Genomic DNA, 24,424 nt, shown 5'->3' on the forward strand with positions numbered 1-24,424 from the left:
TTTGCTCTTAAAGGGCCCACACAAACTCTCACATGCCCTGAGACCTAGAGCTGAAGCAGTGATTTGAAAGGAGCCCAGGTCAGACCTACCAGTTGATCTTGGAGAGCCTCCTGGAAAGGCAAGCTATAACTGGAACTCACCCTGGGGGCATAGATGCTGGTGGCAGCCTTTGAGAGTTTGTACTACCACAAGGACACTGGTGCTGGCAAGAGCCATTTTGGAGCACTCCCTCTAGCTTATTAGCATCTGGACCTGGGCCCACCCACCAGCAGCTGGCAGCCACTGCACTAGGCAGGGCTGACACCAATCAGGCTGGGGGCTGGTCACGCCTACCAACACTCTCACAGTAGGTGGCCCCACAACAACAGAAGGGCCCATTCAGCCCCCACAGGGGGCACTCCTAGAGTATATAGCTCTGGTGATAGAGAGGAGTGTGCTTCTGGACCCAGTAGGATGTCTCCTACATAAGGCCACTTTTCCAAGATCAGGAAATATATCTGACTTACGGAATACCTAGAAATAAAAACAGAGAGTCAGACAAAATGAGGTGGCAGAGGAATATTTTTGAAATGAGGGAACAAGATAAAACCTTAGAAGAAGAGCCAAGTGAAGTAGAGATAAGCAATCAACCCAATAAAGAGTTCAAGGTAATGATTATAAACAACTCAGGTGAAGAATGGATGAACACAGTAAGAATTTCAACAAAGAGTTAGAAAATGTAAAAAACTAAAACAGAACTGAAGAATACAATAATTGAAACAAAAAATACACTAGGAAGAATCAACAGTAGATTACATGATACAGAAGAACGAATCAATGAACTGGAAGACAGAGTAGTGGAACTCAATCAATGTGATACACCACATTAACAAACTGAGGAATAAAAATCATATGATCATCTCAGTAGATGTGGAAAAAGCTTTTGACACAATTCAACATCCATTTATGATAAAAACCTTTCAACAACGTGGGTATAGAGGAAACATATCTCAACATAATAAAGACCGTATATGACAAGCCCACAGCTAACATAACAGTAAAAGCTGAAAGCATTTTCTCTAAGATCAGCAACAAGACAAGGATGCCCATACTCACCATTTTATTTAACATAATATTGGAAGTCCTAGCCACAAATAATCAGAAAAGACAAAGAAATGAAAAGAATCCAAATTGGAAAGGAAGAAGTAAAACTGTCACTGTTTGCAGTTAAGATGATACTGTATATTGAAAATCCTAAAGATACCATCAAAAAACTATTAGAACTCATCAATGGATTCTCTAAAGTTTCAGGATACAAAATTAACATAGAGATCTGTTGCATTTCTATACACTAACAGTGAACTATCAGAAAGAGAAATTAAGAAGACAATCCCATTTACAATTGCATCAAAAATAATAAAATACCAAGGAATAAATCTTACCAAGGATGTAAAAGACCTGTACTCAGAAAATGATATGATATTGATGAAAGAAAGTGAAGATGACACAAACAAATGGAAAAATATATTGTGCTCATGGATTGGAAGATTTAATATTGTTAAAATAACCATATTACCCAAAGTAATCTACAGATTCAATGCAATTCCTATCAAAATACCAATGGCATTTTTCACAGAATTGGAATAAATAATTTTAAAATTTGTTTGGAAACATAAAAGACCTTGAGTAGCCAAAACAATCTTGAGAAAAAAGAACAAAGCTGGAGGTATCGTGCTCTACAAAGCTACAGTAATAAAATAGTATGGTAGTAGTGACTCAAAAAAAAAAACAAAACCCCACATCAATCAATGGACCAGAATAGAGAGCCCTGAAATGAACCCACACTTATACGGGCAATTAATCTACAATGAAGGAGGCAAGAATATACAATGGGGAAAAGACAGCCTCTTCAATAAGTGGTGTTGGGAAAACTGGATAGCCACATGCAAAAGAATCAAGCTGGACTACTTTCTCATACCATGTACAAGGATAAACTCAAAATGGATTAAAGACTTAGTGTAAGACCTAAAACCATAAATATCCTAGAAGAAAACATAGGTAGTATACTCTTTGACATTGGTCCTAGGCTTATTGTTTTGAATCTGTCTCCTGAGGCAAGGGAAACAAAAGCAAAAGTAAACAAATGGGACTACAGCAAATTAAGAAGTTTTTCACAGTGAAGGAACTATCAACAGAACAAAAAGGCCACCTACTGAATGGGAGAAGATATTTGCAAATGATATATCTGATAAGGGGTTAAAATCCAAAATATACAAAGAACACATACAACTCAACATCAAAAAAACAAACAACCCATTTAAAAAATGGTCAGAAGAACTTTTTTAAAGACATTTTCCCCAAGAAGACAAACAGATAGGCAAAAGACACATGAAAAGATGCTCAACATCTAATCATCAGGGAAATTCAAATTAAAACCACAAAGAGCTATCACCTCACACGTGTCAGAATAGTTGCTATCAAAAAGACAACAAATAACAAGTGTGGGCAAGGATGTGGAGAAAAGGGAACCTTCATAGACTGTTGGTGGGAATGTAAATTGGTGCAGTCACTATGGAAAACAGTATGGAGGTTCCTCAAAAAATTAAAAATAGAACTACACAATCCATCAATTCCACTTCTGGGTATTTTCCAGAGAAAACAAAAACACTAATTAGAAAAGATATATGCACCCCTATGTTTATTTCAGCATTATTTACAATAGCCAAGATATGGAAATAACCTAGGTGCCCAATCAGAGAATGAATAAAGAAGATGTGGTGTATACCTACAACGCAATATGACTCAGTCTAAAAAAATAATGAAATCTTGCCATTTGCAACAACATGGATGGACCTGGAGGGTATTATACTAAGTGAAATAAGTCAGACAGAGAAAGACAAATACCATACCGTGTGATTTTCACTTAATCTAACAAACAAAGAAAATGAACAAACAAACGTAACAAAACAGAACAAACTCATAAAAACAGAGCAAATAGGCAGTTACCAGAGGGGAGGAAGTTGTGGGAAGAATGAAAGAGGTGAGGGAGATTAAAAGGTACAAACTTCCAGTCACAAAATAGATGAGTCACAGGTATGAAATGTACAACATGAGGAATATAGCCAATTATAATATCTCTGTATAGTGACAGATGATAACTAAACATATCATGGTGATCATTTTGTAATGTATAGAAATATCGAGCGAATCACTATGTTGTGCACCTGGAACTAAGGTAGAGATCTAGGTCAATTACACCTCAATTTGAAAAAGGTATGTAGACACTGAAAGGAAATACATCAAAACGTTAACAATGGTTATCTCTGTGGGTTGGGGATTATGGGTGATTGTTAATTTTCATACTTCTATGTACTTCTAGTTGTCCACAATGAACATGTTTTGCTTGTAAAATTAGAAAGAAAACAATACCATTAAAATAAATATCATTTAAAAATAATAACTCCCGCCCAGAACCCCTCCCAAATTCTAGAGTTCCATATCCAACTGCCTACACAGCATCCCCCTCGAATATCTATTATCTCAAACTCAGCATGTTTAAAACTAGACTCCTGATCAGTTTTAAATAGCAAAAAACTTGACGTCATCCTTGATACCCACTTCCTTGCTCTTTCTCTGAGTATAATTCAGTCCATAAGAAACTCCTGCAGCTCTGCCTTCAAAACTTTTCCCAAATCCAACCACTTGCCACTCTCCATCTGCTTCCTCTCCGGTTCAAGGTACTCCTATTAAATTTGTCCCAAGTTACTACAATTGCCTTCTCCTTGTTTCTGTTTACACTGCCCCCCATACTGTCTATTCTCAACACAGAAATTGGAGTGATCTTGTCTCTCTTCTGCTCAAAACTCTGCAGGGGCTTCTACTCTCAGAGTAAAAGCGCAAACCTTTAAAATAACCTGAAAAGCCCGATGTGATCTGGCCTCCCATCGGCCATCTCTCTGATTTTCACTCCCATTATATCCTCCTATACTCAAAACACTCAAGAAACACTGGCCTCCTTTCCTTTCCCTGAACATTCATTCCAGGCATGCTTCTTCCCTGAAATCTTTATCAGACAGCTCCTTCTTTCCAAAATGTGCTTTTGTCCCATACATCCACTTGCCTATTCTCTCACCTCTTTCAAGTCTTGGTCAAATGTTTCCATCTCTGACAGGCCTGCCTGGACCAGTCTGTGTCATATTGTAACCTGCCCTGTCCCCAGACACATGCCAGATCCTTCCCACTCTGCTCTACATTTTTTCTTATATACTTATCACCTTTGAACATTCTATATGATCTACTTATTTCTTTTGCTTATTATTTATGTTTTGTATCCTTTCACTAAAACACAAGGCTCTAAAGAAGTTTTGTTCACTGACAGTACAGCATTGGATCCAGGCAAGAGGAGTCCTTGCCCTGGCGCCCTCGCCTTGGAGAAGCCTACTTCCTCCAGGTGTGACTCAGCCACACCCAAAAGCCTCATTCTAGACCACATTCTAGGTACACATGACCCCTGAATTCCCCGCCTGAACAGCGTTTGCAGGCCTTCTAAGGGTCCACTGACCTGACGTCAGACACCACCACCAGGGTGAACAATGCCTAGGCTCTAGTGGTGGCCGAGGGCAGGCTGCTTGCAGTGTGTATGGATGCAGCTTGAATGTGTCAGCTGGAATGTCCACAAATGTGCATGAGGCCACTGACAGTGCAGGAAGGACCCAGGGGTAGGAAGAAAAAGCAGGGCATATAGAGGGCTCAGGAGGAGGAGACAGCCCTCTTTAGGTCACCATAATCCAACATGGATCTCCAAGACACCCAAGAATTCTCAATTAAAAGCTGTCCTCCCAGGTGTTTATGAAGGAGAACAAATCATATTGTATTTAATGGCTTCTTAGCTTTATTTATAACTTTTAAATTTAGGCAGATGGTATGTAGGTGTTATGGATTGAACTGTGTCCTCTAAATTTATAAGTCCTAACCACCTGTAACCTCAAAATGTGGCTTTATTTGGAAATAGGGTCACTGTAGATGTAGTTAGTTAAGATGAGGTCATACTAGAGTAGGGTGGGCTCCTAATCCAATATGACTGGTGTCCTTATGAAAGGAGGAAATTTGGACACAGACCCAAACCTAGAGGGAACACCATATGAAACCATGACATAGAGATTGAAGTGATGCATCTATAAGCCAAGGAACACCAGCAAACTACCCAAAGCTAGGAGAGATGAATGGAAGAGATTGTCGGAAGGAACTAACCCCTTAATTTCAGACTTTTAGCCTCCAGAACTGTGAGACAAAAAAATTTCTGTTGTTTAAGTCACCCAGTTTGTGGTGCTTTGTTTCGGCAGCCCTACCAAACTAATTTAACACTGAATCTTCCTATGTTCTTTGTTCCAGCCCTGACAAATATCTGGTATGTAGTAGATGCTCAGTAAGCCTTTATAAATTAATGCCTGAACAAATGATGGAATGACACACCAGTGAACTCTAGTCTTAACTCTCATTCATATCATGTTTTACAGCTCTTTTAGTCTTTTTATATCTATATTTTATTTGCTTTTTATAAGAAGTCTAATGAGATGGGGAAAGGGGAGATTATTACAGTTTTACAGAGTAGTAACATTCAAATGTCTCCTAGCAGCATAAACTTTCCATTCAGATGAATTCTTGAATGGAATGTATACACACACATCCGGGGAGGAGGGGAGATTTTTAAGTTAAGCGGATGTGAGGGACCGGAAGTATTGGACAGTTGGCCACCCCATCAACCCCCGCCGCTCCATTCTTACCTTCAAAATCCCTGAGAAACTTCCACAGGAAACTAAGACATCTCAAAAAGCACAGGCTAAAAGAAACTGACGATCACAGATATGCTGTGGCTACTGATATCAAACAATGAAGGGGTTGTGGTGACAGACTCATTTCTAGCAAATATGGTTGAAGGTCAGGACTTGAGTCCCAGAGGAAGTGGATTATTGACGAGTTACCACTATTGACACATTATCAAGACCCAAAGTGAAGATTTAATAGCACATGGGAGAAATTCTAGTGATTAAAGCAATTGCCCAGAAACTTTAACCCTCATATTGTAACACGTGTCACAAAAAAGATATATTTTATTTCTTAGCATAGGATCCTGTATGCTGTCAATATAGTTTAGATAAACCAATTAAACCTAACTAATGCTTTTTCTCTTAAAAAAATGTTGGGGCAAACACAGCATTAACACAGAAGTTTCAGCGGACCAAGAGACACTGCTTAGACTTTAGGCTTTGGTAAGAATGGGCCAGGTGGATTAATTAACCTTGGTTATAATGGCTTAGATTGCACCAACTGACTGGTTTTTATCATTAAAGGGATATAACATTAAACCTTAGGCATTAATGAGTACAGACCTTGTAAGATTTAGTCCTTAGAACAAAATAGACTATAAGAAAAAGATAACCCTTTTTAAATTTCCTTAAATAAGCTTTTTAAGCATTAGGTGATTAAAAAAAAAATTCGGTTTCTTTCTTTAATGGATTTCTCAGCTACATCTCAAAACAACTAGGCCAGAAATCTTGAACAGTAGCTGAATTCAAAGTGTGCTACAAGCTCTAGTAAAGTTAAAGCTTAAAATTCTTAACTCCAGAGACATGTATGCTTGCCTACTATATCAACTCCTTCAAACTGTGTTCATGTTCATGTGTGTGTGTGTTATTTTGAAGTGACCTTAGGGTAACAGCAGTGGAGGAAACAAGACCAAACTTGAATTCGTGTGTCATGTCCACAGCCTTAGGTTACAGAAACAACACAGTCTCAAGGAGACTCTGTATTTGAAAATTAAAGAGACTAATTATTAGAGTTTGGAGGTTTGAACCATGCCTCCAATCATAGAAGGGATGTGGATTTTATTAATATTTAAATCAAAAAGAATAGGGATTCTTTTTATAAAGAGAATATGCCCTCTTCCTAGGCTGAGGTCAAAATATAACTGACTGAGATTATTAAATGCCCCAAAACTGGGAAAGCAATTTAAAGGTCTATGCCCGTCAGCCTCTGGCTCTGAAATTCTGATTTACCCCAGGAATCAAGAAGGAACTGAAATTTCTTACCATCAGAACAAAAGTAATAGAAGAAGGAAAATAAAATAAAAGACGTCAAACAGAGTAGTAATGAGAATGATATTTCCTTGAAAGAAATATTGGGATCTTAAAACATAAGCTGGGCAGATATGAAGGGGAAAAGAGATGTTAAGAGCCAGGAGAAAGAACTATAAAGTTAAAAAGGTGGTGGACTTCAATCCAGTTTCTCTTGAAAAAGGTAACAGAAAAGGGCAATACATTTCAGTTGTTACTAGTTCAGAAGGGAGGATGGGTACCTAAAAAAATCAATCAGATAAAAAGAGGAAAGGCAGATATAATGGAGAGCAGATATAATGACATCCTGGAGAGAACTAAAATTAGAAAAATTTTAAAAGATCCCTCATAAAGCAGCAGCATTTTGTAAGAACAGCTGGGAAACCATCCCTTAAAAACTGAGACAGAGTGATTAAGTGATTAAGAAAATCTGGTCATATTTGAGAGGGAAACCCAGGAAAACAGGTGTAAAAGACTCCAAGAATTATTATGTAACTTTCAGAGGAACAGAAGTATTGCCAAGGGGGTCTAGGGAAACATATTTGGAAAATCTCTGGAACTGGTATTCTAAGGGAAAATGAAACAAAGAGAGGACTTACTGAAGGGAAATCAGACAGGATGGTTACAGGTCAAGACTTGGTATGGAGCAAATGTTGGTCTGAAAGGAATATTATCTTTTAGGTGGGACTAACCTACTCAAGAGGATCAAGATGGTCAAGGCTTGTTTGAACAAGGGATGTGGAACAAACATGGAATTCACTGACTTCATCTTTCTCAAGACAAAACTTTGAGAGTAGAAAGAAAAACAAATGCCTGGGCCAGAGAGCAAAGGGAAAGGAAAAGTAAAAAAGGCACTCAGGTCCAGGAAACAATGTTATCCTATGTGAGCTATGGGAGTAAAGAGACCAAAAGATGAAACTGAATAAAAAGTCAGAAATATAGTTCAAACGATCTGAAAAGAATATGGAAACAATAAGAGGGAAAAAAATAGCAAAGCCTAACCTCATATCATCAGAAAAAAAGACTTTAACTGAAGAAAATACTATTCAAGACTTGGGAAGTTTTAAAAGTGAGATATGAAAGTGTTTTGAAGATCAGATGGCAAAAATATTAATTATCGCTAGACTCTTACTGTTCACATATGTCAACTGCAACTTCAGGTAAGGAATATGCTGGCAGTGATCCTCCAAGTAAAACAAATGAAGTGATGGGGGTGAAAAATATTTCCTAGGACACAGGTGCCAACTGGAAGAGCTCTCACTGATCAAGGCTGGACCAAGTTGGGCAAGGAGTATTAGATTATAATTCAAAGTATAAAATAGTTATCCATAAACCCATACTGATATAAATGACTGATTAAATAAATAAATGGGGATGGGAGGTTTGAATCTACCATGTAGAAGAATTCCAAACAATTTATATAGATACTCTGCCCTCTAGAAGGTAAAACGTAACTACCAACTCTTTAAGTGTGGGCTGCACATATTGACTTCCTGCCAAAGAGTATGGCATGAAAAGCAGGGAAAACAGAACTTTACAGAGGAGAAACTTGACAAACTCTACTTCAATCAGGTAATAAGGGTCCATATCAACAGTGAAAAGTCATGTTGATAGAATGTACCTTTGATAAGATTTTATGAAAGTGGCACTTTACCTCTGAGGTCTTCCTTCCAAAAATTTGTAGCCTTGGTCTAATCATGAGAAAAGCATTATTCAAACCCAACTGACAGACATTCTACCAAATACATGACTAGTAGTTCTCAAAACCATCAAGTTCATCACAAACAAAGAATGTGTGAGAAACTGTCACAACCGATAGCAGCCTCGGGAAATATGACTAGTAAGTGTAATGTGAATCGTAGGTGGGACCCAGGAACAGAAAAGTGACATTAGGTAAAAAGTAAGGAAATGTGACTAAAGTATGGACTTCAGTTAATAATAATGTAGCAATATTGGTTCATTCATTGTAAGAAAAGTATTATACTAATTGAGTATGTTAATAATATTGGTGGAAAATGACATCAGCAAAAATGATGGAGTAGGAAACTCCAAAGGTCTATCCCTCCACAAAAAGCAGCAAATAAACTGGTAAACACTATCATTCAACACTTAAGTCTAATATCCATTTGAGCTAATTTTTGTATATTGTGTAACGTAATCAACTTTTTTTTTTCCAGATTGCCTTGGATCAATAACCGTGTTTCTGTCATTTACTATAGACCTTAGGCAACTCAATGTTTCTGAGCCTGTTACATTAACAATAAAATGTAGGATTGCTGCAAGGATTTAGGTTATTTTCTATTTGTTTATTTATTTGTTTGTTTGTTTATTTATTTATTTAGGCTGTGCCGTGCAGCTTGCTGGATCTTAGTTCCTTGACCCGGTCGGGCCCTCAGCAGTGAAAGTGGGGAGTCCTAACCACTGGACTTCCAGGGAATTCCCTAATTTCTGTTTAATATCAGGCACATGATAGGCACTGCTAACACTGCAGAGATGGAACTCTCATGTTAGAAAAGGGAGTGTCCTGGGAGAAGAATAGGAATAGTGACTGAAAGTGTGAAAGTTAAATTGTATACAAATGGGAAGTAGAAAGAGGGCACTAGTCCCTGAAAATGTGTAGGTTTTTAAGGACTTTAACACCAACTCCCACCACTACCACCATCACCACCACGTGCTCAGCTGGTGTGTAAGAATGCAAGACACGGAGAAGACCAATCTCTCATAAGCTCAAATTCCACTTTAATCTACCCCTTTGATGTTTTAAATGGAAATTTCTAGTGGCTGGTAAAAATAGCTTAACTCTGAATACTACAGAGGGCTCAAACTTCATGGCCTAAGAATCCGGAATGCATCATAAGAATGTTTTCTTTGCTGGTACAAATATTTCCAGAGGGTTATTACTTTAAAAGAAATGTAATTCAACAAATGCTTATGCACTACCCAAAAATATGGACTTTTAATAACTCCTGAAAAATGGAATCCAGTTCATATATTCTCCCAATAAAATGTTCATTGTTCAAGCCCATAAGGGCTTCACTAAATGTAAGCGATTCCATTTTCTGGATCCTAATCCACAACATGAGCTTTTTGCCATTGTGGCTCCCAGATAACCCCTGAAATTTGCATAAAGGTTTTGAGTGGAACCCCTGGAGGCACTATCTAGGGTGCGTGTGTCTGCATCCCTCAAAAACACCATACACTCCCCCCTACCCAAAATTAAAATAAAGACCTCCTTTTTACAGCCACAGGGAGTTTCTCCACTCTTCTTTTCAAAAATAGGGCAACTTTATGTCTCAGCAATCAACATCAGTGGCCTCCCGTGGTCACCGTCCCCCAAACAAAAGTCGGGGTAAGTCTAGATTTTGCTCTGCATGTTTTCTATTTGAGGCCCTAAACAACCAGAAGCAGAAAAAAAGTAAAGGTCAAAATTAACAACATAACAAAACTTTCCTGTCACTGATCACTACAAGGTAATGAGAGTAACAAAAGGAAGAGTCCAGGTTTATGTTAATGCCTTTCAGCCAAAGACCACCAGAAACACACACAGTAGGTCGATTCTTCATTGCAATGAGGGAGACACACAAATGAAGAACCATGGGGTGTCTCAGTGAAAGAGTGTTGGAAAGGACTTACTGTTGGATTCAGGCTTGTGTCAGATGATTTGGGAGAGGGTTCAAGGAAGTAGGTGAAGAATCCGACAGTCATTCATGTTTCCTGGGGACTGTTTGGCACTTTTGTGTTTGGACAATATTCATGCTTTTGTCAGATGCTCTGTCATGATTACAGACTGGTTCTGTTTTTCTCCTAACCCATTGTGGTCACAGAGTGGCCTTGTCAGGTGCTGATGTGAAACTGTTCAGGTTTGGCAGACGAACACCATGGCCTGACTGTGAGTGTCAGGCCAGCTCTTAGCAACTCCAAGGCCTCCCTGACAGCACAAAGTCACTTCCTAGCTGTCACTTTAATCAGTTGTATGGAAACATAAACCAAGGAATGTAACCTAAACTAGGAGATCATGGATGGCTTCCCTGAGGAAATGACATTTAAACTAAGAGCTTAAAAGTTAAAAGATCTTCTGTTACCACAGCACAGGGGTTCATTTTAGCTGTTTCTTATGTTTTCTTCTGCTCCTCAACACTGTTATTTTTCTACAGGTGAATTAGGAATATTTAAAAAAAGATAGATTTTGTCTTCACAGTTAGTGAGCTGAGTTTGAGTGGTACCTGAAGAAAAATGAGAAAAGGAAATACATCCTTTTTCCTTCCTTATTTCAAATCTTATTGGTATAAATGAGAAATAAGTTTTTCCTGCTGCAAGAATTAATGAACTCTTTGCAAAACTCATGTGATCACAGTCTTTAAACCTCATGAAATTCCAGATCTTCAAAAGGCTTTAGGGGTTTAGAGAAGGTTAAATCCTTGGGTTAATGGGTTGAACATCCCACCTGCTATTAGGTTGAACAATAGATATTATAAATAAGATCCTTCTGAAATGGGTCACACTTAAAAAAACAACTTATAGGGATCCTACTGACCTAACGAGAACTTGGGAAACTGGGAAGCATACCACCATGTAAGGACAGTCGGCTGATGGGGTGGTGGTCACCCCAGTGCTGCAAACAACCAATGTATCGTTCTGGTGAAGCAGTTCCAACCACCAATGGGAGGTTGCTGCCCTGAATTCCCCACGGGTCTCATCGATGACAACAAAAGCCCAGAAGCAGCTGCTCTTTGGGAGCTTGAGGAAGAAACTGGCCATAAGGGCGATGTTGCTGAATGTTCTCCACCTGTACGTATGGATCCAGGTTTGTCAAATTGTACCACACACATCGTGACAGTAACTATCAATGGAGATGATGCTGAACACGTAAGGCCTAAGCCAAAGCCAGGAGATGGGGATTTTGCAGAAGTAATTTCCTTACCAAAGAATGACCTGCTGAAGAGACGTGATGCTCTGGTAGCTGATGAACATCTGACAGTGGACACCAGAGTCTATTCCTACCCTCTGGCACTGAAACATGCAAACACGAAGCTGTTTGAAGGGCCCTTCCTGAAGTTTTAAGGCCAAAGGACAGTGGCCACGTTTTTGTAAACAGAACCACCAGGCCTCCTTCGCTAAGAGTTTGTATTCAGCTTAGTTTTAATGTAGATTTGAAAGTAGCTTTTTCATAAAATAAAAGCAATATAAATAAATTAATAAGTACAGATCCTCCTCTAATCTGGCAAAATAGAAGCAGGGCCTCTGAGAACTGGCTGTGTGTCCCTCCTGGGAAGACTGTGCCCTAATCTTAAATCCAGAGAGCCCGTGGGTGAGGATCTGAACGGCTATGCACTGAGTAATCTGGGACATCTGACTCCTTATGGGTTGGATATTTGAATTCCCAGTGACATTTTTATTTTAAATATTTAGTTCTGAGGCTAAACCATGATAATAGTAAAACATGGTAGATGTGATTTTTTTGTATATTTTTTCAGCCATCAACTGATAATGCATTAGTAAACACCTCAAACAAAGAATCGTTTTTGTTATTTTAGTTATAAATTCAGATTTAATTTCAACAAATACCTATGAGGGCCCCCTAATTTGTCAAAAATTGTACTGGTGATTTCATCTCACTACCATGCAACAATGTGGTAGAACAAGTATTAGTATGCCTGGTTTTTTGAAAAACAGTTAATAATGAACCATATTCTTCTACATATGACATTTAGTAAAGCAAAGTCCTGCTGATGGTGAGAAGCCCAGTATATGAAACAGCACAGGAATCTCATCTCTGACCAAGAGGCAACCCTTAGTGTGCATTTAGTGCAGATTCAGAAACACTGAAAATTCATTCAGAGACCCAAGCATGTAAGTCCCCATAGTAGATCTTTTTTATAGATACGGAGTCTGGAGGCAGTTTGAATGCAAATCAAAATCATATGCACTCATAAGAATGTCTGTATAATTACAGGGTACCCAATCCAGTGCACAGCATCTGAGAACTAGTCTGAGAATGCAGGGGCTAATTGCTCTCCAGGATTCAAAAGGGCACCAAGCACCTGGGAATCTAATTCCTTCCCACTACAATATGCAGTAGTGGGTGTCTAGAAATTAAAACACTCCTAGGCTTCATATTTCTTTTATACTGCCAAATACTTGCCAACCTATCTTATACAATCAGACATATTTTAGCATCTTGTAAATTCTACTAATTAAACATGATACAAGCAAGTTGAAAGAGCAGCCTCAGCAGCAGAGGGGCAGGAGAAATTGGCTGACGAGAATGCCACACTGTCGGGACCCTCTGAAGTTTATTTTGTTTCCACTGTTCTATTTTGCATATTTAAAAGTGAACTGGCTCAATATCTCAAAATAATTATTTTGCTTTATGTTAGAAAAAAAGGAGAAAGATATGGGCACCCATTCTGGCTGTTTTATTGCGATGTACAGCTAACGCCATGTCTGGCACCATTAGTTGCTATCTGACATACCAAACATAAATAAACAGGGAAGCAGGCTCAAGACTCTCACCCATTTTGGAAAACAGAGGAACACGACGGTAACCTGCAAAAAGAATCACATTTGATTAGAACAATAAAAATAAATTCATCAACAGTGGCCCCAGTAGTGCTCCTGAGAAATAGTAAGCACATATAAAAGCTAGGACTATGTAGTTATATTCCATCCCATATATTAATTTTCCCCCAAAGTAAAATATTTGAAGTTTCTATCCCGACTTCCAACTAAACACCACACAGCTCACACTTCTCCTCCCTCAAAGTGCAGCGTCTCCAAAATTAGCCACCACTCTTCTGCTTCAGAAAGACTGTTTCCTAGGTACATCTCAGATGGTGATAGAAAAGTAAAAATAAGGATAGAGTTGGGAGCACAGTGTAAGTCACCCCTGAAAGGTGACTGCAAGGCAGCCCTGGAAAGAGTCAAGAAAAGAGAGTCTTGGGCTCCCAGTATCTCCTCAGGTGGGAAGGAAGACTCACTGCTTCTCCCTTCTGTGCAGTTCCCATCCTTCATTCCATCATGGTAGTCATGCCTACTCTTAACTGAAACAAGAGAGCTATGTCCATGTAGAGAAATTCTCATACAAGTCAAGTTTGTCCAATTTGTCTTCCTAGAAATCCCACTCCCCAACCCCACCTTTTGTATTAGAACACATTTCTATAATTCCACTGGGAGAAAATATGTGTCAATGCATAAAATTTCCTTTACATCTGACTGTCGTGGACAGAGCTATTTGGTATACAAAAGCGTGTCTTTGGTAAACTCAAATTATATATAAACATTAGCACAATCATCTTACTTTTAGGAATATTACCTTTGTTCATGCATAGAACTGGTAGAGTATATTGCCCAAGAAATTCATTTCCAGCTATTAAACCTTGATTTTCAACAACAAAACGTATCAATGCCAATTCTGGCACCTGAATAATAAATGTGAATATTTCATTCCATCTTGGACTAAAAGCTGAAATATAAAGAAAGAGATACAACCAAAAAAAAATCAAACACCATCCCTAGAGAAAAATACATAATATCTGTTCTCTAAAATTCTTATTTTCAACACTTTTAACAGTAATAATAAAACCTTGGGGTTTAGAGCACTTAAATTTTTAATGCACCCAATGAGAAAGGAATAATAATGACAATAATAACACTTATTAGGTGTCTACAATTTCTGGGCAATATCCTATAAACTTTAAGCAGATAATCTCATTTAATCCTCACAAAAACCCTGTCAGGGTTATTTCTATCCACACTTACAGATGAGAAAACTGAGCCACAAAGATGTTTCATAAGCTCCAATGGGTTTCACATAAATAGCCATTAAGTGCTCGGGCAGGAAGTCAAACAAATGGAGTCTGATTTCAGAATGGAAACGTTTCACTATTATACAATATGACTGTTGTGTTCCAGCACTTTATTAACAAAGAAACTGAGACATGAGGAAGTTAAATAACATCATTTTTCTATATCAGGTCCTGTTAAAAGAAGAGCTCTATAGACAGTTGTTGGAATGAGAGCTCACTAATGTTTGCTCTCAAGTCAGCTCCTGATCCTTCTTTTGACTAACTGCTCATTTTAAAATCCAGAGTCAAGGAGGAGTTTCAAGATGGCAGAAGAGTAAGACTAGAGATCACCTTCCTCCCCACAAATATATCAGAAATACATCTATATGTGGAAACAACCCATACAGAACACCTACTGAACGCTGGCAGAAGAACTCAGACCTCCCAAAAGGGAACAGATACCCTCAGGTGACCTACACGTAAAGGCGGGGCCAAATCCAAAGCTGAACCTCAGAAGCTGTGCAAACAAAGAAGAGAAAGGGAAATCTCTCCCAGCAGCCTCAGGAGCAACAGATTAAATCTGCACAATCAACTTGATTTACCCTGCATCTGTGGCATACCTGAATAGACAACAAATCATCCCAAATTGAGGCGGTGGACTTTGGGAGCAATGACATATATATATATTTTTTCTTTTTCTCTTTTTGTGAGTGTGTATGTGTATGCTTCTGTGTGTGATTTTGTCTGTATAGCTTTGCTTTTACCATTTGTCCTAGGATTCTGTCTGTCCTTTTTTTTTTTTCTTTAGTATAGTTTTTAGCGCTTGTTATCATTGGGGGATTTATTTTTCAGTTTGGTGGCTCTCTTTTTTCTTTCTTTCTTTCTTTTTTTATTACTTTTTAACTTTTTTTAATAATTATTTTTTTTTTTTGTAATAACCTTATTTTATTTTATTTTTCTTTCTTTCTTTTTTTTTCCCTTTTATTCTGAGCAGTGTGTGGACAGGGTTGGTGCTCTGGCAGGGTGTCAGGCCTGTGCTTCTGAGGTGGGAGAGCCAAGGTCAGGACATTGGTCCACCAGAGACCTCCCAGCTCCACGTAATATTAAGCGGCGAAAATCTCCCAGGGGTCTCCATCTCAAAGCCAACACTCAGCTGCACCCAACGACCAGCAAGCTACAGTGCTGGACACCCTATGCCAAACTACTAGCAAGAAAGAAACACAATCCCACCCATTAGCAGAGAGGCTGCTTAAAATCATAATAAGTTCACAGACACCCCAAAACACACCACCGGACATGGTCCTGCCCACCAGAAAGACAAGATCCAGCCTCATCCAGCAGAACACAGGCACCAGTCCCCTCCACTGGGAAGCATACAACACTCTGAACCAACCTTACCACGGGCAGACACCAAAACAATGGAAACTACGGACCTGCAGCCTGCAAAAAGGAGATCCCAAACACAGTAAGTTAAGCAAAATGAGAAGACAGGGAAATACACAGCAGATGAAGGAGCAAGGTAAAAACCCACCAGACCAAACAAATGAAGAGGAAATAGGCAGTCTACCTGAAAAAGAATTCAGAATAATGATAGTAAAGATGATCCAAAATCTTGGAAATAGAATGGAGAAAATACAAGAAACATTTAACCAGGACTTAGAAGAACTAAAGAGCAAATAAACAATGATGAACAACACAAGAAATGAAGTTAAAAATTCTCTAGAAGGAAACAATAGCAGAATAACTGAGGCAGAAGAAGGGATAAGTGATCTGGAAGATAGAACAGTGGAAATAACTACTGCAGAGCAGAATAAAGAAAAAAGAATGAAGAGAATTGCAGACAATCTCAGAGTCCTCTGAGACAACATTAAAGGCACCAACATTCAAATTATAGGGGTCCAAGAAGAAGAAGAGAAAAAGAAAGGGACTGAGAAAATATTTGAAGAGATTATATTTGAATACTTCCCTAATATGGGAAAGGAGATAATCAAGTCCAGGAAGCACAGAGAGTGCCATACAGGATAAATCCAAGGAGAAACATGCCAAGACACATATTAATCAAACTATCAAAAATTAATTACAAAGAAAAAATATTAAAGGCAGCAAGGAAAAAAACAAAAACATACAAGGGAATCCCAATAAGGTTAACAGCTGATCTTTCAGCAGCAACTCTGCAAGCCAGAAGGGAGTGGTAGGACATATTTAAAGTGATGAAAGGGAAAAAACCTACAACAAAGATTACTCTGCCCAGCAAGGATCTCATTCAGATTCGACGGACAAATTAAAACCTTTAGAGACAAGCAAAAGCTAAGAGAATTCGGCACCACCAAACCAGCTTTACAACAAATGCTAATGGAACTTCCCTAGGCAGGAAACACAGGAGAAGGAAAAGACCTACAATAACAAACTCAAAACAGTTAAGAAAATGGTAATAGGAACATTCATATCAGTAATTACCTTAAATGTAAGTGGATTAAATGCTCCAACCAAAAGACATAGACTGGCTGAATGGATACAAAAACAAGACCTGTATATATGCTGTCTACAAGAGACCCATTTCAGACCTAGGGACACTACAGACTGAAAGTGAGGGGTTGGAAAAAGATATTCCATGCAAAAGGAAATCAAAAGAAAGCTGGAGTAGCAATTCTCATATCAGAAAAAATAGACTTTAAAATAAAGACTGTTATAAGAGACAAAGAAGGACACTCCATAATGATCAAGGGATCAATCCAAGAAGATATAACAATTGTAAATATCTATGCACCCAACATAGGAGCACCTCAATATATAAGGAAAATACTAACAGCCATAAAAGGGCAAATTGACAGTAACATAATTATAGTAGGGGACTTTAACACCTCACTTTTACCAATGGACAGATCACCCAAAATGAAAATAAATAAGGAAACACAAGCTTTAAGTGATACATTAAACAAGATGGACTTACTTGATATTTATAGGACATTCCATCCAAAAACAACAGAATACACTTTCTTCTCAAGTGCTCATGGAACATTCTCCAGGATAGATCATATCTTGGGTCACAAATCAAGCCTTGGTAAATTTAAGAAAATTGAAATGATATCAAGTATCTTTTCCGACCACAACGCTATGAGACTAGATATCAATTACGGGAAAAAAACTATAAAAACTACAAACACATGGAGGCTAAACAATAAACTACTTAATAACCAAGAGATTGTTGAAGAAATCAAAGAGGAAATAAAAAAACACCTAGAAATAAATGACAATGAAAACACGACGACCTAAAACCTATGGGATGCAGCAAAAGCAGTTCTAAGAGGGAAGTTTATGGCAATACAATTCTACCTCAAGAAACAAGAAATATCTCAAATAAACAACCTAACCTTACACCTAAAGCAATTAGAGAAAGAAGAACAAAAAAACCACAGAGTTAGCAGAAGGAAAGAAATCATGAAGACCAGGTCAGAAGGAAATGAAAAAGAAATGAAGGAAATAATAGCAAAGATCAATAAAACTAAAAGCTGCTTCCTTGAGAAGATAAACAAAATGATAAACCATTAGCCAAATTCAAGAAAAAAAGGGAGAAGACTCAAATCAATAGAATTAGGCATGAAAAAGGAGAAGTAACAACTGACACTGCAGAAATACAAAGGATCATGAGAGATTACTACAAGCAACTCTATGCCAAAAAAATGGACAACCTGGAAGAAATGGACAAATTCTTAGAAAAGCACAACCTTCTGAGACTGAACCAGGAAGAAATAGAAAATATGAACAGACTGATCACAAGTATTGAAACTGTAACTGTGATTAAAAATCTTCCAACAAACAAAAGCCAAGGACCAGATGGCTTCACAGACGAATTCTATCAAACATTTAGAGAAGAACTAACACCTATCCTTCTCAAAGTCTTCCAAAATATAGCAGAGGGAGGAACACTCCCCAACTCATTCTACGAGGCCACCGTCACCCTGATAACAAAACCAGACAAAGATGTCACAAAGAAAGAAAACTACAGGCCAATATCCCTGATGAACATAGATGCGAAAATCCTCAACAAAATACTAGCAAACAGAATCCAACAACACACTAAAAGGACCATACACCATGATCAAGTGGGATTTATCCCAGGAATGCAAGGATTCTTCAATATACGCAAATCAATCGATGTGATACACCATATTAACAAATTGAAGGAGAAAAACCATATGATCATCTCAATAGATGCAGAGAAAGCCTTCGACAAAATTCAACACCCATTTATGATAAAAACCCTCCAGAAAGTAGGCATAGAGGGAACTTACCTCAACGTAATAAAGGCCATATATGACAAACCCACAGCCAACATCGTCCTCAATGGTGAAAAACTGAAACCATTTCCACTAAGATCAGGAGCGAGACAAGGTTGCTCACTCTCACCACTATTATTCAACATAGTTTTGGAAGTGTTAGCCACAGCAATCAGAGAAGAAAAAGAAATAGAAGGAATCCAAATGGAAAAGAAGAAGTAAAACTGTCACTGTTTGCAGATGACATGATACTATACATAGAGAATCCTAAAGATGCTTCCAGAAAACTACTAGAGCTAATCAATGAATCTGGTAAAGTAGCAGGATACAAAATTAATGCACAGAAATCTCTTGCATTCCTATACACTGATGATGAAAAATCTGAAATAGAAATTAAGGAAACACTCCCATTTACCATTGCAACAAAAAGAATAAAATACCTAGGAATAAACCTACCTAAGGAGACAAAAGACCTGTATGCAGAAAACTATAAAACACTGATAAAAGAAATTAAAAATGATACAAACAGATGGAGAGATATATCATGTTCTTGGATTGGAAGAATCAACATTGTGAAAATGACTATACTACCCAAAGCAATCTACAGATTCAATGCAATCCCTATCAAACTACCAATGACATTTTTCACAGAACTAGAACAAAAAATTTCACAATTTGTATGGAAACACAAAAGACCCCAAACAGCAAAAGCAACCTTGGTAAAGAACAACAGAGCTGGAGGAATCAGGCTCCCTGACTTCAGACTATACTACAAAGCTGCAGTATGGTACTGGCACAAAAACAGAAATATAGGTCAATGAAACAGGATTGAAAGCCCAGAGAGAAACCCACGCACATATGGTCACTTTATTTTTGGTAAAGGAGGTAAGAATATACAATGCAGAAAAGACAGCCTCTTCAATAAGTGCTGCTGGGATAACTGGACAGCTACATGTAAAAGAATGAAATTAGAACCCTCCTTAACACCATACACAAAAATAAACTCAAAATGATTTAAAGACCTAAATGTAAGGCCAGACACTCTAAAACTCTTAGAGGAAAACATAGGCAGAACACTCTATGACATAAATCACAGCAAGATCCTTTTTCACCCACCTCCTAGAGAAATGGAAATAAAAACAAAAATAAACAAATTGGACCTAATGAAACTTAAAAGCTTTTGCACAGTGGAGGAAACTATATACAAGACAAAAAGACAACCCTCAGAATGGGAGAAAATATTTGCATTGAAGCAACTGACAAAGGATTAATCTCCAAAATTTACAAGCAGCTCATTCAGCTTCATATCAAAAAAATAAACAATCCAATGCAAACATGGGCAGAAGACCTAAATAGACATTTCTCCAAAGAAGACGTACAGATTGCCAACAAACACATGAAAGAATGCTCAACATCACTAATCATTAGAGAAATGCAAATCAAAACTACAATGGGGTATCACCTCACACCAGTCAGAATGGCCATCATCAAAAAATCTACAAACCGTAAATGCTGGAGAGGGTGTGGAGAAAAGAGAACCCTCTTGCACTGTGGGTGGAAATGTAAATTGATACAGCCACTATGGAAAACAGTATGGAGGTTCCTTAAAAAGCTAAAAATACAACTACCATATGACCCAGCAATCCCACTACTGGGCATATACCCTGAGAAAACCATAATTCAAAAAGAGTCATGTACCACAATGTTCACCGCAGCTCTATTTACAATAGCCAGGACATGGAAGCAACCTAAGTGTCCATCGACAGATGAATGGATAAAGAAGATGTGGCACATACATACAATGGAATATTACTCAGCCATAAAAAGAAACGAAACTGATTTATTTGTAGTGAAGTGGATGGACTTAGAGTCTGTCATAAAGAGTGAAGTAAGTCAGAAAAAGAAAAACAAATACCATATGCTAACACATATATATGGAATCTAAAAAAAAAAAGGTGGTCATGAAGAACTTAGTGGCAGGACAGGAATAAAGATGCAGACCTACTAGAGAATGGACTTGCAGACACGGCAAGGGGGAAGGGTAAGCTGGGACGAAGTGAGAGAGTGGCATGGACATATATACACTACCAAATGTAAAATAGATAGCTAGTGGGAAGCAGCTGCATAGCACAAGGAGATCAGCTCGGTGCTTTATGACCACCTAGACAGCTGGGATATGGAGGGTGGGAGGGAGGGAGACGCAAGAGGAAGAGATATGGGGATATATGTATATGTATAGCTGATTCACTTTGTTTTAAAGAGAAACTAACACACACACACACACACACACAAACCAATAAACAGAAGCTTATTGCCCATGTGTGATAGACTGTATGAGTGCTATGGAATGAATGTTTTTGCCCCCTCATTCAGATGTTGAAGTCCTTATCCCCACCGTGATGCTATTTTGAGGTGGGGCCTTGGGGAATTAATTGGGTCATGAGGTTGGAGCCCCCAAGAATGGGATTAATGCCCTCATAAGGAGAGACACAAGAGAAATAATCTGGCTCTGCCATGTGAGGAGGATACAGCAAGAAAACAGCTGCGTACAAACCAGGAAGAGTACCCTCATCAGAATGTGACCATGGATTTCTAACCTCTAGAACTGTGAGAAAATAAATTCCTATGTTTTAAGCCAACCAGTCTGTTTTTGTTGCTGCTGTAGCAGCCTGAACTAAGACATTGAGTAAGCATGAGTTAGAACTAAATTTGTGTTATCTTTGTATGGGTTGTTTGATCTAACCCAACCTGTCTGATATAATCTCCCCATAAACTTGAACTACTTCTATTCAATTTCAATTCATTGAGCTTCATCAAAACAACATGATGAGGACACAGAGAGGGGGAAGGTTAAGCTGGGACAAAGTGAGAGAGTGGCATGCACATATATACACTACCAAATGTAAAATAGATAGCTAGTGGGAAGCAGCCGCATAGCACAGGGAGATCAGCTCAGTGCTTTGTGACCACCTAGAGGGGTGGGATAGGGAGGGTGGGAGAGAGGGAGACCCAAGAGGGAAGAGATATGGGAATATATGTATATGTATAGCTGATTCACTTTGTTATAAAGCAGAAACTAACACACCATTGTAAAGCAATTATACTCCAATAAAGATGTTAAAAAAGAAAAAAACAAAGTCGATGAGTAATTTATGTCCTTAGCAAAATAGATTATCCCAAACACTCTCTTGCCAAACAAGAAATCCAAATTGTATCACAATGTGACCCAAATCAGAAAAAAATTAAGCATAATTGAATGGAATCAAGAAATTCACATCCAGATCAAATATACACTCTTATTTAATAAAAACTCAAAAGTTCAGAGAAAAATAATGTATTATTTTTCATTGTACAAAGGCAAGCTACACCTACTACTTCAATAGATCTGTCCTTTGAGTTACATTTCAAGAAGTACTGAAGCATTTATGACTAATTATACCATATCTATGTTTTCTATGGTGCATCTGTGGTCACAAGAGCACATTTACTAGGAAGTAATCCAGAATGCAGTCCATGCCCGTAAAAATATTAAACAAATTGATTCACACTGGAATAATAACCATCTTACCTTGCCTTAAGAAAAGAAATAATTCAATGGAGTACAGGGGCAGGTTTAAGAGTCAATTCTTTATAGACACTGAAGAATGTCTGCACAAAATTCTTATACTAATTTATTCTTCCTCCTCCAACCATCCTTCACTATACTCTCTTTCACTCTTTCATACACACACACACACACACACACACACAATCATATATAGATATATATGAAAGTCCTTTTAGTGTCAAAATAAAATAAATAAATAAAAAATAAACCAGAATACCAAATTTGATTAGTTACAAATATAGTTAAAAATCACTTCCCCACCTTACCCAAATGTGATCGTTTTCCTCCCAGACTCTCACGTCTTTCATTACACTACCACTACCCTAGTAGCTAAGTGATCTCAGAATCCCTCCTGTCCGGTTATCTACACCCTTAGTCTTGCTGGTCTTCCTTACATGCATCCTCCATTCCTTTTCTGATGCCACAGCCCTTCTTTAGGACCTGACTTCTACATGCTCTAACCGTGAGATCACATCTAACTCTATTCTGTATTTCTCATCTCTCTCTCACACACTTTGTCCTCTCTACTCTGCAGAAATGATCTCCGGAACGCTCAACTCTCTTAGTGTTTTATATCCCTGTTTAAAAGTTTTAATTTTATTCATTTTATACAGAAAAGAAAGTTTCTACTGCCTTATCATGGCTTTCACTATTTTCCATGACCATACCCAAGGTAAGTTTCTCATTTTATCTCACATTAATCTTTCTTAAGTACATTGCATTTGAACTTCTTTACTTTTCCCTAACATGTTTGAATTTTGTTTTCTCCGTGTTTTAGCACTCATATTATTACTTTTGCCTTAAATTTCCTTATCATTGGGAATTGCCTGGCGGCCCAGTGGTTAGGATTTGGCTCTTTCACTGCCGTGGCCCAGGTTCAATCCCTGATCAGGGAACTAAGATCATGCAAGCCTCTCAGCATGGCCAAAAAAGGAAAGAAAAAGAAAAAGAAAAAGGAAAAAAGTTCCCTTATCCTCAATCTCTATAAAAAATTCTACTCATTTGCCAAGAACCATCTCCAAATTTGCCCCTTCCATACTATTCTTTGTACTTTCTTTAAAGCACTAATGACTTTTTCATAACAGTTTTCTTATATCTCATATTCCACTCTGAACTGTAAACTATCTACAATAGAATTAGTTGGGACATACATAAGAATGCAGTTAATAAACAGAGATTTGAAGTGTTTTTGATACTTAGAACCAGGCTTTTAATATAATGGGCCCAGTAATGTCTGATGAACCAAACTGAATTTCTGTAGGGATATTCTCATAAAACCCAGGGATGCAATCAAATTTCTAATGGGAGCTAGAATCATAGTATTATATAAAGTTTGCATTGAATAAATTAATGTTCTGTACATTTTGTCATGAAGATTCAAGTAAGGGGATGGAGAAAACAAGGGATAGGTTACTAGAAGCTTCCTGATAGCAGTTACCATTTCTTTACACTGCCATTTCAACTCTAAGGGGTGCCAAATAAAGCAGGAAGTCATCACTAATATCCCTTCCCACTGATAACATAGGATGAGGTAGCAAAACTTCCCAAACCTTTTTTCATGCCTTTTGCACTACGGGCCATGCTGGAGGAATATTCTGGATTTGGGAGGAGTTGAACATTGGACATTTCTGGGGGGGATTATCACCGAAGAAGAAGAAGACTACT

At 38.0% G+C, this 24,424-nt stretch overlaps 1 protein-coding gene and 1 pseudogene across 1 annotated transcript in view; one reads left to right on the forward strand and one right to left on the reverse strand.

Moving 5' to 3' along the window:
- The first annotated feature begins 8,837 nt into the window (after window positions 1-8,837).
- Window positions 8,838-12,152, forward strand: LOC132372839 (ADP-sugar pyrophosphatase-like; annotated as a pseudogene).
- Window positions 12,153-13,498: 1,346 nt separating this feature from the next.
- Window positions 13,499-24,424, reverse strand: part of PLCZ1 (phospholipase C zeta 1) — a 32,558-nt gene continuing 21,632 nt past the window's right edge. The window contains exons 9-10 of the mRNA XM_059934515.1: window positions 14,404-14,553; window positions 13,499-13,637 (exon numbers count right to left, since the gene is read on the reverse strand). Of these exons, the coding sequence (XP_059790498.1) occupies window positions 13,552-13,637; window positions 14,404-14,553 (236 nt within the window). The 3' untranslated portion in view covers window positions 13,499-13,551. The remainder of the gene's footprint in view (window positions 13,638-14,403; window positions 14,554-24,424) is intronic.

This window comes from Balaenoptera ricei, chromosome 10 (assembly GCF_028023285.1).
Source record: "Balaenoptera ricei isolate mBalRic1 chromosome 10, mBalRic1.hap2, whole genome shotgun sequence".
Classification (NCBI taxonomy): domain Eukaryota; kingdom Metazoa; phylum Chordata; class Mammalia; order Artiodactyla; family Balaenopteridae; genus Balaenoptera; species Balaenoptera ricei.